General features: G+C 47.7%; 4 protein-coding genes across 4 annotated transcripts; 3 read left to right on the top strand and 1 right to left on the bottom strand.

The window, feature by feature from the left end:
- The first annotated feature begins 555 nt into the window (after positions 1–555).
- On the top strand, positions 556–1,889 carry HD556DRAFT_1422153 (uncharacterized protein). The gene is made up of 7 exons (XM_041304509.1): positions 556–786; positions 839–877; positions 962–1,055; positions 1,109–1,242; positions 1,293–1,530; positions 1,582–1,658; positions 1,713–1,889. The coding sequence occupies exons 1-5, from the start codon at positions 692–694 to the stop codon at positions 1,408–1,410; spliced, it is 480 nt and encodes a 159-aa protein (XP_041152996.1). The 5' UTR covers positions 556–691; the 3' UTR covers positions 1,411–1,530; positions 1,582–1,658; positions 1,713–1,889.
- Positions 1,890–1,951: 62 nt separating this feature from the next.
- Positions 1,952–8,621, top strand: HD556DRAFT_1422148 (uncharacterized protein). The gene is made up of 26 exons (XM_041304508.1): positions 1,952–2,105; positions 2,255–2,420; positions 2,475–2,923; positions 2,975–3,457; positions 3,509–3,709; positions 3,760–4,038; positions 4,094–4,324; positions 4,376–4,447; positions 4,502–4,682; positions 4,741–5,306; positions 5,366–5,590; positions 5,652–6,108; positions 6,162–6,537; positions 6,586–6,637; positions 6,692–6,727; positions 6,775–6,873; positions 6,924–6,978; positions 7,028–7,074; positions 7,124–7,195; positions 7,247–7,341; positions 7,391–7,553; positions 7,609–7,785; positions 7,837–8,231; positions 8,282–8,345; positions 8,403–8,540; positions 8,604–8,621. Exons 1-25 carry the CDS (start codon positions 2,019–2,021, stop codon positions 8,424–8,426), a joined length of 5,052 nt encoding a protein of 1,683 aa, XP_041152995.1. The 5' UTR covers positions 1,952–2,018; the 3' UTR covers positions 8,427–8,540; positions 8,604–8,621.
- Positions 8,273–11,400, top strand: HD556DRAFT_114086 (uncharacterized protein). The gene is made up of 11 exons (XM_041296092.1): positions 8,273–8,540; positions 8,604–8,931; positions 8,986–9,180; positions 9,237–9,310; positions 9,363–9,454; positions 9,510–9,637; positions 9,691–9,779; positions 9,836–9,954; positions 10,007–10,728; positions 10,784–10,995; positions 11,045–11,400. The coding sequence occupies exons 2-11, from the start codon at positions 8,689–8,691 to the stop codon at positions 11,226–11,228; spliced, it is 2,058 nt and encodes a 685-aa protein (XP_041152994.1). The 5' UTR covers positions 8,273–8,540; positions 8,604–8,688; the 3' UTR covers positions 11,229–11,400.
- Positions 11,401–12,041: 641 nt separating this feature from the next.
- HD556DRAFT_1314214 (uncharacterized protein) lies at positions 12,042–12,893 on the bottom strand (the record flags this gene model as incomplete). Its single annotated transcript, XM_041300895.1, has 2 exons — positions 12,042–12,591; positions 12,640–12,893. The coding sequence occupies 2 exons, from the start codon at positions 12,891–12,893 to the stop codon at positions 12,042–12,044; spliced, it is 804 nt and encodes a 267-aa protein (XP_041152993.1).
- Positions 12,894–13,297: the final 404 nt, after the last annotated feature.

Genomic DNA, 13,297 nt, shown 5'->3' with positions numbered 1-13,297 from the left:
TGTATGTGACATGCATTCTGGACGCAGGGGATAAAAAAAATCTTCGAAGTGAAAATGAAAGAAGATCAAAGAAGCATACTTAGTAACAAAGGCGGTCTGCTTTGCTTCCAGACAGGCCGGCAACGCCAGACAAATGGCAGGATGCTGGAAACTACGCCATGTACACAAGTAAAGCAGCACGTAGACCTTGTGCGACGAAACAGAATGATGTGAAATCTGGATGAGATTTGCGCAGTTGTGTTGGACGCTGACCAGCCGTTGCGCCATAGATTGATCTGAGTCGATTACTATGCGCCATTACGGTGATGAAGAAGAGTGTTTCTTCGCATCGGAGGGGCATGGCACAAAATTTTGAGTGTCACATTCTATCAGAAACGCAGACTTGCCCTGGCACTGAAGGCACTCCCGCTAGTGATGGAAGGTGGAGGATTGAGGAACGAACGCTATCTCCTTCGCTCCAGAGAATGTTCGCAGAATTAATATCTCGGGCTTGCCTGCACGCAGCGCTTCAGCAGTAAGTTCAATGAACTCGGCCGGATAAGCTTCTTCTTCCATGCAACTTCTATGACTCAATAAGTCTAACCCGATAAAAGCACTAGTGAGGTGGCTGTGCAGTTGGCATTGTCATCCCCACACTCAGTTAAGTAAATTCAGGTTCGAAACTTGAACTCTCCTGCTACTAAGTAGCTTCATGGCATCATGGATACCTACTGTTGCTGCAGTCGGAATGGCCATTGGTCCCCCATTGGTTTATGTCGATCAAGCTGTGTCTATTGTTCGCAAAAAGTGCGGTTTTTTATGTTCCTGTTAACGCACGGTTTGCTAACTCTTCCCCCAGGGACTCAACAGGATTCTCTCGTGACGTCTGCGCCATTCTGTGAGCTCTCTGACATCACTCTGCCACACCCTGCAACACTGACATGATTCCGCACCCTGCAACCCCTTCCTTATTTCACCGAAGACTAATTGCAAACATAACTCGATGTTTTTTCTGGTTGGGCGATCATTTTGAGCTTGCCCTGCTCATGCAGTCCATTTTAATGATAATAGCGCAGGTGTGTTGTATGTTGTGGCCTTGCTGCATGTGACGAACTGACTATCACATCAGCTAGCCTTGCTCTACATTTGCGTTCGATACCGCCCACGTGTGAGCCCTGAAAACTTCGGAGCGTCGTCCCGTCCCCTTTCGTTTTGGCAGTGGCATACATATGCACAATATATTGAGTTTCTTGCTGGGTTCATGTGAGCCTTAGTCGTAATTTCTACTCTTTCTCATTCACCGAGCCATTCAGTTTATGTTCAGCGATATTGTTCTTGATCTTTAGTCGATCGGAGTTATACGTTACGATACTAGGGTTTGTTGCCTTGGGACTGGAGAGCACACTGCCTATTCCGCAGTTGATCAGGTAATCGACACCAGACGTCCACACGTTTGACTGACATTCCCTCGTGCAGTAATTACAAACAGCGATCACTGTATGGCTTCCGTGCTTCAACTCTCCTTGGATGGGTGGGGGGTGACTCGTTCAAGTAAGTTCTCCCGATACATTGCCCTGCTCCAGTGCCTTAACGTCGGGTCAGGACTGTGTATTTTTTCCTTCAGGGATCACCCCTGCAGTTCAAGGTATGTGCAGTGTTCCAATTATCAGTAGACTGTGGTAAGCGTCTCTGCACTTCACAAGTTACAGCACGTCGCTAAGCGCTTTCCAAAGTCATCATCCTACAACGTCTTTACTATGGTAATGCGGCCCCACCGGCAACACTCGAAGAGGGAGATGATCTTGAGCAGGAAGCTTTGGCACTGTCAGAAGAATAGAGTAGAGCGCGTTAGTGGAATATGTTTTTATGTACTTACATGCCTGCCGAAATGTGTCATATTTGTTGGTTTTCCCGCAGTTTGGCCGTTTGTAAACGAGAGACAAATAAAGGTAAACTTTTATTACCTTACTTCGCCGCGTAACCCAACACCCACGTCTCTTTCAACTGCCAGCGCCGCGTCCGGCTTTGACTTCTGCGCTATGGCTGATATTTCGAAGCCCATCACATTCTGCGAGCATCTTCAACTCTCAAGTTTGGCCATACAGCCAAGTTCAATTGGATTTCAGGTACGCGCAGCCCATTTGGCATCGTTGTTAGTGGAAGAAGACTCAATTATTCATGTGCGCTGGGCTTTGTTATAATTTCGCAGGTGAGTGTCGTGTGCGCAGCTGTGCTCTAAACGAGATAACTGACCGCGTGGCCTCGCGTTTCATAGACCTTGACCCTGGAGTCCGACCACTTCATTTGCGTACGAGAGAAGATTAATGAACAAAATCAAGTCGTCATTATCGACCTTGCGGATGCCAATAATGTCTTACGACGACCGATAAGCGCAGACTCTGCCATAATGCACCCTCGCAACAAAATTCTCGCCTTGAAGGGTACGGTTATGTGTGCATTACAATAGAAGGAATTGCTCAAAGCTCTCACTCTAGCTGCCCGAACGCTTCAAATTTTCAACATTGAGACGAAGCAAAAAGTCAAGTCACACGTCAACGCAGAAGATGTCGTGTTTTGGAAGTGGATCTCGGATACCACTATTGGTATGGTCACCGACACGGCTGTGTACCATTGGAGCATCTCAGACCAGACTTCTCCGCCTCAGAAGGTATTCGATCGACATGCGACATTGACTGGTGCTCAAATCATCAACTACCGTGTGACCCCGGACGAGAAATGGCTGGTTCTCATTGGCATTACTGGCAACACGACAAATCCCTCGGCTTTCAAGGTCAAGGGTGCAATGCAGCTGTATAGTCGTGAACGAGGCGTCAGTCAACCTATTGAGGGGCATGCGGCTACTTTTGCAGAGCTGAAACTTGACGGACACCAACACGTTACCAAATTGTTTGCGTTTGCAGTCAGGACAGCGACAGGCGCCAAGGTTTGTTTTCTTCCAACTGTGAAGCGTACATAACACTCAAAATTTTGGTAGCTTCATGTCGTTGAAATTGACCACACGGCTCCTGATCCTCCCTTTGTGAAGAAGGCGGTAGATGTCTACTTCCCTCCAGAGGCTACCAACGATTTCCCGGTGGCAATGCAAGTGTCGAAGAAACATGGGATCGTTTTCCTGGTCACGAAATACGGTTTCATTCACTTGTATGACCTGGATAGCGGTGCATGTGTGTACATGAACCGTATCTCTGGTGACACGATTTTCGTCACTGCCGAGCACGAACTGTCGAACGGTATCATTGGTGTCAACAAGAAGGGTCAAGTTCTTTCGGTCAGCGTTGACGAGCAGACCATTATTCCGTACATTTTGACCACCCTCAATAACACGGAGCTTGCTTTCAAGCTTGCTAGTCGTGCAAATCTCCCTGGCGCTGATGACCTTTACATCAAGCAATACCAGCAACTGTTCTCTGGTGGACAGTACAGCGAAGCCGCAAAAATTGCTGCGAATTCTCCGAGGGTAGGTTTCAAATTGTCGATCATTCTCTTTTTAATGTATGTTGCCACGTAGGGTATACTCCGGACTGCACAAGTTATTGAGTCCTTCAAACAAGCTCCGGCGCCTCCTGGTGGCTTGTCGCCGATTTTGCAGTACTTCGGTATTTTACTGGAGAAGGGCGAGCTGAACCACTTCGAGTCCCTCGAACTCGCGCGCCCAGTGTTGCAACAGGGAAGGAAACAACTGCTCGAAAAGTGGCTCAAGGAGAATAAGGTGAGGTTATTCTTCCTTGTGTTTTGCTCTTGCTCAAGTTTTTTTTGAAGCTCACGTGCAGCGAGGAATTGGGGGACATTGTGCGGTTACATGACATGACACTGGCGCTGAGCGTCTACCTACGAGCGAACGTTCCCAATAAGGTCATCGCTTGCTTCGCGGAGACTGGACAAACGGAGAAGATCGTCCTCTACTCGAAGAAAGTTGGTTACACCCCGGATTATATTTCTCTTCTACAGCATATAATGAGGACAAGTCCAGAGAAGGGGGCCGAGTTCGCAAGTCAGTTAGTTAATGACGAGAACGGGCCGCTCGTGGACATGGAAAGGGTAAGGCTACTTCCTATCTATGTGATCGTCGGCTCCATATTTGTCATTCTCCTAGGTGGTCGACATTTTCATGTCACAGAATATGATTCAGCCTGCAACCTCGTTCCTTCTCGATGCATTGAAGGACAACAAACCTGAGCAAGGCCATCTGCAAACCCGCTTGCTCGAGATGAATCTCGTTCATGCTCCTCAAGTTGCCGATGCCATCCTCGGCAATGAGATGTTCACCAACTATGATAGACCCCGAATTGCCAATCTTTGCGAGAAGGCAGGCCTGCTCCAACGAGTAAGTAAAGTTTGACCGAGCGCTGATCATGTCTCATTTATCTGTGGGAAGGCATTGGAGCACTATGAAGACCTAGCGGACATCAAACGCGCTATTGTTCATACGGGCGGTCTACAGCCGGAGGTGAGCTCTCGATTTATTGCTCTCAACAGGAGGTGGGGCCTAATATTTCCGAAGTGGCTAGTGAACTACTTCAGTCGTCTAACAACAGAGCAGTCCATGGCATGCATGCACGAGATGCTGCGCGTTAACATCCGACAGAACTTGCAGGTTGTAATCCAGATCGCGACCAAGTACTCTGACATCTTGGGTCCTGTCAAGCTCATCGAGATGTTTGAATCTTTCAAGACATTTGAAGGTGATTCCCGTCGCATGTGACTAAAATGCATGGCCAATGGGCGCTAACTATAATGCAGGCCTCTACTACTACCTTGGCTCCATCGTTAACCTTAGTGAGGATCCCGAGGTGCACTTCAAGTACATCCAGGCCGCTACTCGCACTGGTCAAATTCGTGAAGTGGAGCGAATCTGCAGAGAGAGCAACTACTACAACCCTGAGAAGGTCAAGAACTTCCTGAAGGAGGCAAAGCTCCCGGATCAACTTCCCCTTATCATTGTCTGTGACCGCTTCGATTTCGTGCACGACCTGGTTCTATACCTGTACCAGAACGGACTCACGAAGTTCATTGAGGTGTATGTGCAGCGTGTTAACTCGGTCCGAACGCCTCAGGTTGTTGGGGGCTTGCTCGATGTGGATTGCGACGAGACAACCATCAAGGGTTTACTTGCCTCCGTCACTGGGAATTTCCCCATTGATGAGCTTGTGAATGAGGTTGAGCAACGCAACCGTTTGAAGCTCATTCTACCTTGGCTGGAGGCTCGGGTACAGTCTGGCAGCCAGGACCCAGCGGTCTTCAATGCCATGGCCAAGATTTTCATCGACAGTAACAACAACCCAGAAACGTTCTTGAAGGAAAACAACGTGAGTCATGCTATCTCAAGAATGAATTGAACTGGTGTGCTCACTTACTGGTTCCATAGTTGTATGAGCCACTGGTTGTCGGAAAGTTCTGTGAAGCCAGGGATCCTTACCTTGCCTATATCGCTTATGCAAAGGGCTTCTGTGATGATGAGCTTATTGGTATTACCAACGACAACTCGATGTTCAAGCAGCAAGCTCGGTACCTCGTGAAACGTCGCCAGCCTGAGCTTTGGGCGCAGGTCCTTGTCCACGACAATACTCACCGCAGGGCTCTCATTGATCAGGTGAGATTGAATTGAATGGATTTGAACAGGCATTCTTAGATGTTCACCCGCCATTGAATAGATCGTTGCGACCGCACTCCCAGAGTGCACGGACCCTGATGATGTCTCAGTAACCGTCAAGGCATTCCTCTCGGCTGATCTCCCAATCGAGTTGATCGAGCTTCTCGAGAAAGTAGTCATCGAGCCCTCTCCGTTCAGCGACAACCGCAATCTCCAGAACCTCCTTCTCCTGACCTCAATTCGCGCAGACAAGGGTAAGGTCGTTGGCTACATCAACAAGCTCCAGAACTATGACGCCGGAGAGATTGCAAAGATTGCAACCGATCATGGATTGTATGAAGAGGCCTTGACAATCTACAAGAAATACGATCAGCATGCAATGGCTATCAATGTTCTCGTCGAGCATATCGCTTCCATTGACCGCGGTTTAGACTATGCGAACAAGGCCAACAAGCCAGAAGTGTGGAGCAGGCTTGCAAAGGCTCAGCTCGATGGTCTTCGCATTAAGGACGCCATTGGTGAGTTGTTTGCGATGTCTCGTGTGTGTATCGTCGTTTATGTTTTTCTTCAGACTCGTATATCAAGGCTGAGGACCCCTCCAACTTCGCTGAGGTCATTGAAATTTCGAGTCATGCTGGAAAACATGATGATCTTGTTCGCTTCCTCCAAATGGCTCGCAAGACGCTTCGCGAACCTAAGATCGACACAGAACTCGCATATGCATATGCTAAGACTGATCGTCTCCATGACATGGAAGATTTCCTGGCCATGACCAATGTTGCTGATATCTTGGAAGTCGGAGAGAAGTGCTTCGAGGACGAACTGTACCAGGCTGCCAAATTATTGTTCACCAGTATCTCCAACTGGGCACGTCTTGCAACAACTCTTATTTACCTCGGCGAGAATCAAGCGGCTGTGGAAAGTGCCCGGAAGGCCGGAAACACTCAGTACGCTCATTCTTTCGAATAGTCGATCTTAAACTGACTCTACCTAAGGGTGTGGAAGCAAGTCCATGCTGCATGTATTGAGAAAGCTGAGTTCAGACTCGTTAGTGATTTTATATATAAAGCTCAGTTGGTCGTCTTCTGACTATCGTCACAGGCACAAATTTGTGGTTTGAACATCGTCGTTCACGCGGTCAGTCAGCTTTCTAGTAACTATGCCTATACTCACTATCAATCCAGGAAGAAGTGGCTGCTCTGCTCCGGTCTTATGAACGTTGTGGCTACTTCGATGAAGTTCTGTCCTTACTTGAAGCTGCTTTGAGTTTGGAGCGAGCGCACGTAAGTTTTTTCAAGACATCTAGCATTGTCAGCTCTGATTGTTTGCACAGATGGGTATCTTCACCGAGTTGTCGATCCTATACAGCAAGTACAGACCGAGCAAATGTAAGCATATACTTATCTCCATAATAGTATCTCATCTCCATTTAATTAGTGATGGAACACCTCAAACTTTTCGTCTCGAGAATCAACATCCCCAAGGCAGGTATCACGCACATTATCTCAGCATGTATACTCAGACCCTATCTAGGTTATCAAAGCCACTGAAAAGGCTCATCTCTGGCCCGAGTTGGTTTTCCTATACATCAAATATGACGAGTTTGTACGTGTTCCTTCTACAAACTTTGTCAATAAATGCTTATGGGTGTTCCAGGATAATGCGGCCTTGGCGATGATTGAACGTTCAGCTGATGCTTGGGAACACAACCAGTTCAAAGACGTTGTTGTTCGGGCTGCTAATGTCGAAATGTGGGTTCTCGCAGACCTGACGATGCTCCTGGCTAGAACAATTTTCTAGATATTACAAGGCGCTCACATTCTATCTTCAAGAACAGCCAACGCTTTTGACTGATCTTCTCACTGTCCTCATTCCCCGCATTGAACACGCGCGGGTTGTCCGTATGTTCCGCCAGATAGATCATGTTCCCTTGATTCGGGCATATCTCATTGCCGTCCAGCATGTAAGCCGCTTTGTGCTTGATGTCTTCTTTATGCGAGAGCTAATTATCCGGGTAGCTGAATATTGAGACCGTGAACGATGCATACAACGACCTCCTCATAGAAGAAGAAGACTATAAAACGCTCCGGGATTCCATCGACAGCTTTGACAACTTCGATAATATTGGTCTTGCACGGCGCTTAGAGCAGCACGGTCTGCTGGAATTCAGGAGACTCGCAGCACATCTGTACAAGGTACACAATTGTTTGGGTATACAATGATGTGACGCTTACTTTGTATTTAAGAAAAACTCTCGCTGGGAAGAGTCGATATCACTCTCAAAGCACGATCAGTTGTATAAGGACGCTATTATCACTGCCGCCACCTCCGCTTCAACGGACGTCGCTGAAGATCTGCTCTCTTACTTCGTTGATATCGGCAACAAGGAGTGCTTCGCTGCTATGCTATACGTTTGCTTCGACCTTCTTCGCCCAGATGTTGTGGAGGAGCTGTCATGGCAACATGGTCTCAATGATTTCTACATGCCATACAAAATCCAAGTATCAAGGACTATGCGCGAGAAGTTAGCTGCATTGGAGAAGGAGGTCAAGGAGCGCACCAAAAAAGAATCCGCCAAGGAGCAGCAAGAAGCTGAAGCCCCGATTATCAACCCTGCCACCCGTCTACTGATAACCAATGGGTAAGCAAGATCCAGACGAGTTCATGCTTGATTTAATGAACGAGTCTCAGATATGTCGGTCAGCCGCCACCAATGCCAATGGCAAATGGTAACGGCATGGTTGGTATGATGCCTGTGAGTTTTCCCGCAGGCGTACTTGGAGTTTCGTATGACTGACCTGATACTACTCAGGCTATGACCGGCTTTGGATTCTGATCGTTTTTATGTGGACTGTTACCCTCTACCATAGTACATGCTTGAGATTTGCTGTAATGAATTTTCTTCAGTCGTAAAGTGTGTGGCATGTGAATGTTGTTTGTTTATTTATCTGTAAGTATATTTATTTCCAATTGTTTGGCAATTTCTGTGACATCAAAGCCGATCCCGATCCAGCCAAACTCCTTTTTTTACGACCCAGCGCACGCAGTTCAAGCTTTAACTCTAGTGTGCACCAACTTGGACTGTAGTTCAACGTTCAATGGTTACAACAAGATCGGCCACTCGTGTGGTCGGCAATGATTCCACAAAAGTAATGGTCTTAAAACCAGGAAGCTTTATCCCTCAAGCTAGTACTAGTGACGAGGATTCAGAAGACCCTGATATTGCTCCGCGCCACGTCAAAAAAAGATCCAAGAAACGCGCGCACCACGCCAAAAAGAAGTTGAAGCGCCGTGGACGACTCGACCTAATGCCCACCATGAACTTGGATATTCTATTTCATGTCAGGCTCAAGCCTACAAATTTTTTACGCAAGGCTCACTGTGAGCTTATACAGATACTCAGTTTTCTCTCTCCAATGGACCTTTTGAATCTATCCCGAACCAGCAAGGACTTCAGGAATTTATTGCTGCAGCGATCATCCGCTTCTGTTTGGAGAACTGCCCGTCTTCAGGTTGATGACCTTCCCGATTGCCCTCAAGATATGAGTGAACCACAGTATGCAAATCTTGCTTTTTATCCTCATTGCCATGTGCGACGAGCTTTACCGAAAGTGCCGCAATCCTTGCTCACCGCTATGTATTACAGGATTGTGACAGAGTTGTCCGATCTGTTTTATGGCCACTTCGGGCACGATACTGCCCCAGATGCATCGGTGAAAAGTTGGTCATCTTGATTCAGGCTTGTCAACCCTTTTGTTTACGCTGTGCATAGCACTCTTGATCAGTGGAGTACAGCAAGCCGCTTCCCATGGACGGTAAATTTCAATTCATATGACTTACCGCATGCCATTATATACGGAACGGGTGGGCCTACCTTGATTTGCATCACTGTCACATTCGTCTTCTTACGGTGTTGCAGGCCGACCCAAGCAGCTGTTCCTCAAGAAGGCACTTGATGAACTACGTGCCGAGCTCTCGAAGACACCGGCAGACGAGATGGTAGCTTTGTTGCGTGAGAAGCGAACAAATGCTGCTGAGGTCATGAAAGTAGGTCGTCGAACTAGTTTTACTTGGGTCATGCAATTACATCTTCATTCCAGCATGCAGAGCGATGTCAGCAGTGGTTAGAGTATGTCGCAAGTTCTCGTAAACTTGAACTTGACGCCATTAGACGTGCTCGCCAGGACGAGTGCGTCAGCTACCCCTTTCTTGTATGTTCCAGCCTTGACTGATGCGCAAACATAGTATCGTGACTCGTCTCACTGAAGCAGGCTACAGGCCTGAGTTGGACTATGTCAATAAATTTTGGTTGGAAGACCATCTGGGGACATCATTCAAGGAACCTAAACCTCTTAATCAAAAATGTGAGTATGTCGTCAAATTGTTAGAACTAGGTATACAGCTTCTTGCTACTAGCGTGGGATCGTATGCGCCCAGATTTGATTACAGCGCTTGATAAGGTCAGGATGCGTCGCATAGAAGATAAAGTCTACGGTCCTCGGCGCCAGATCCTGATGGACGAATACAAGAAGTACCTACAGGACCCCCCTCCCGCGGACGCAGCATTTGACCTGATGCCACATGCCGTCAATGTTGCAGAATTCGACCCCTTCAGAGTTCTCATCATGTCACCTGAATCAGCCACAATTACCGCGACTTCATTCGTCTCTGCTTTTCAGCAACTCCGGGACTTCGTATCCTCCTGGAGAGCCAAAATCGATCGCGAATTTCTAGATCTGATCCGCTGTCCAGAAAGCGAGGGTGATAGTGGAAAACAGGAGGATGCGGATTGCCTGCAGTTGGCAACTGCTACATTTATTGTGGAATCTGGCAGTGATCGTCGTCTCCTGATGTATCCTGAAGTGCTCTCGTGGCCTGGATTTTTCGTCCCGGCACCTGTCACGCTGTTTGACGAGGTCTACCTTCTACAAGTCAAACAGTTCGAGTGCCGGATGTGGTCTGCCGTTAGACATCTTCCTCGGATTAGTGTTTTTGAGGGAACTGCAGCTGTCGTTCAGGCTGCCAGTCTTGACCCCAAGACTACGCGTCGAGAGCACATGGATGAACTGGATGCTCGCTTTGCATGCGGAAAGTGTTCCACGCCGGGCAGCAAGGTAGTTATGACATGGGATATGGCGGTAAATGAAATTGTTGCGAAATTTTGCGATCATGCTCATCGATTTGTCGTAACAGGTGATGCACAGCTATCGCTTGCACAGAGATCTGCAACCTGAAGAGATCAAGTGGACACTGATAGAGGGGGAGGAGTTGGAAAATGTCAAGCATTATGAAAAAGAAGCCAAACCTACTGTGAAGGCAGATGCTATCGTGTATTGTGCCTTGTGCCAGCATCATGTGCGCGATGCCCGGTCACTTACTTTCATTCAGAACCATCTGGCTGAGATGTGGGTATTTTCTTCATTGGAAGTATATTCATGCTAAGACTGTCAGTAGTCATGGGATTCCCTCGAATAAGGCCGAACAAGGCACACACTACATTCCTGACCGCAATTCAACATCCGTGATTTCTATGGTTGTGGACAGCGACGGCAAGGTATCAAATCATGCCGACCATCGCTTAGTTCCGTCATACTCCAGTGGTATAGAACTCCTTTACTGGAAGAGTCACCTGGTGTAGTATATTCCTATCCGTCTCATATTCTACATGCATTTCTGAATATCTATTGTACAATATTATTACTGTGGGCATGGAGACAGACACCCCACAGATCTCCTCTAATTCTTCTCTGAGTTCGTCGAGGTAGCTGTCAAAAGAGATCCATGTAAGAACGGTTGAAATCAATAAATTAGTTTCAAGTATCAAGGCAATGATCAGTACACACTGCAACATCTTCGGAAGTCAAATGACGGTGGCGACCAATCCTACGACGGTCTGTCATTGTCGTTACCTTGCCTGTACTAGCTCTGAACAATGCTAGGATCCGAAGTATTTAGCGTCGGCTGACATCAGCGTACATAGATATGGCATCCAGGTCAACCAGGCGAGCCATTCGTACAATAGTCCAGCGTAGATCCTCGCTGATGGGCTTGACTTTTGGCTATGTCGAAGATAGAGAGTTATTACAAACGAGAGGCAAGCTCACACGCACTAAAGCTCTCGATTTTTTTGGTGTGCCCTCGGGAGACAATAGATAATGAACAGTTGGTTAACGTTGAATGACTGTTGGTGGAGACGATTGGTTGTTCTTGCCGGAAAATTGTGCAAGGCAGAAAGTAACACCATGAAAACAACTTGATACCGAAGTAGCGGCCAAATTGCTCACATTTTGTTGGCATGCCCTAGGCACCATAAAATAGATCATCAAAGAATCATAGCATTTGGAGCGGTGGTTGTTGGGAAACAAGTGTTTGATTCTACGTATTCGAAAAGGCTGAAAAAGTGGCGTTTCGGCGGCTGTGCCAACTGTTTTGAAAACGGGATCTGAACACACTATACTTTGTCGCCACTTTCTTGTGAAGGCTTGCAACAACCAGAGTCACCACAGCAGCGCTGGGGAGCTGTATTGGGCTGCTGCATCATGATGACTCCGGGCATGACTTGTTTATCTGCCTTCCGTTCCTCCTGTCCACAACAACAGCTGCCATTGAATTTATCATTGCTTGCCCACCTAATCATCTTAAAGCCCTCCCAACCAAAAAGCATAGCAATCACAATGACAGTCGCGGAGTCGACCCACCACCCACCGCGCCAGACACGGTATACGAGGGAGCCAATCAGCAGCGCACTGCTAAACTGTATGCACGACAAGGTACAAAGTGCCTCGCCATTCATCGTGCTGGAGTTCAGCGCCTTTGCAAGGTAGCGCTTCGGTACCCAGAACAAGAACATGATGAAGGCAGCACTCGCAGCGATGATGAGTGATGCGTTGGATGGACTGGGGTGGTCATGGGCGATGAGGGAGGCGATGGATGTACCTACGGCTGCTAGGGCAAGCATCGCGAGGAGAATCCCTATAGCCAAGGTTGCTATTCTCTCTATCCTGTTGTGTGTCGGCAAACGAAGATGGCAGAGGGGAAAACATGCAAACCTCAGGTCTTTGCTCATTCTGACTTCAGATCCATCGTCACCTTCTTCACCAGCTTTGAGTCCGTTCATAAATCTCCAAACCACGAGTGAGGCCGAGAGCACTTCGATTACCGATTGAATACCAAAGAAGATGAGAGAGTGCGAGGACGATTCTGCACCAAAGAACACGGAGATGATGCCTTCTGCAATATTGTAGAATAGGCTGGCGATGCTGATGGCGATGGCGCTTTTCTGCAGGAAGGGGCGTGAAACCATGGTGGTGTGAATATCAATGTATGATCGATCAGTCTGGTTGTTTTTATGATAACGATGGACTTGGAGCAAATATCGCTCTGGCGGCAAATATCGCTCCGGCAGCGAATATTGCTCTGGTGGCAAATAATATGCCTCATGCGGCAGCCGCCAGGCCCGCGCTAGCTAAGAAGGTGGTGTGTGCAGTTGGGCAGACAGCAGACCCCTTCCCGGACAGAGTGGAACGCTATGAGAATTCTCGCTAACACAGTAGGTGCAAATATTTGCCTTCGCGCCTGAGGCCTGATGTGTGGTCTATCTTGTATACGTCTGTCGCCGCTGAACTTATTGCCGAGCCAGAGGAGCCAGCACACATATAATCAATAGAATGGGTACTCAACTTCAGGCTGACATTCGAAAATGGTTTG

This window comes from Suillus plorans (genome assembly GCF_016647745.1).
Source record: "Suillus plorans strain S12 chromosome Unknown HD556scaffold_109, whole genome shotgun sequence".
Lineage (NCBI taxonomy): Eukaryota > Fungi > Basidiomycota > Agaricomycetes > Boletales > Suillaceae > Suillus > Suillus plorans.
The sequence above is the reverse complement of the archived record's forward strand: the minus strand, read 5'-3'. Positions and strand labels throughout refer to the sequence as shown.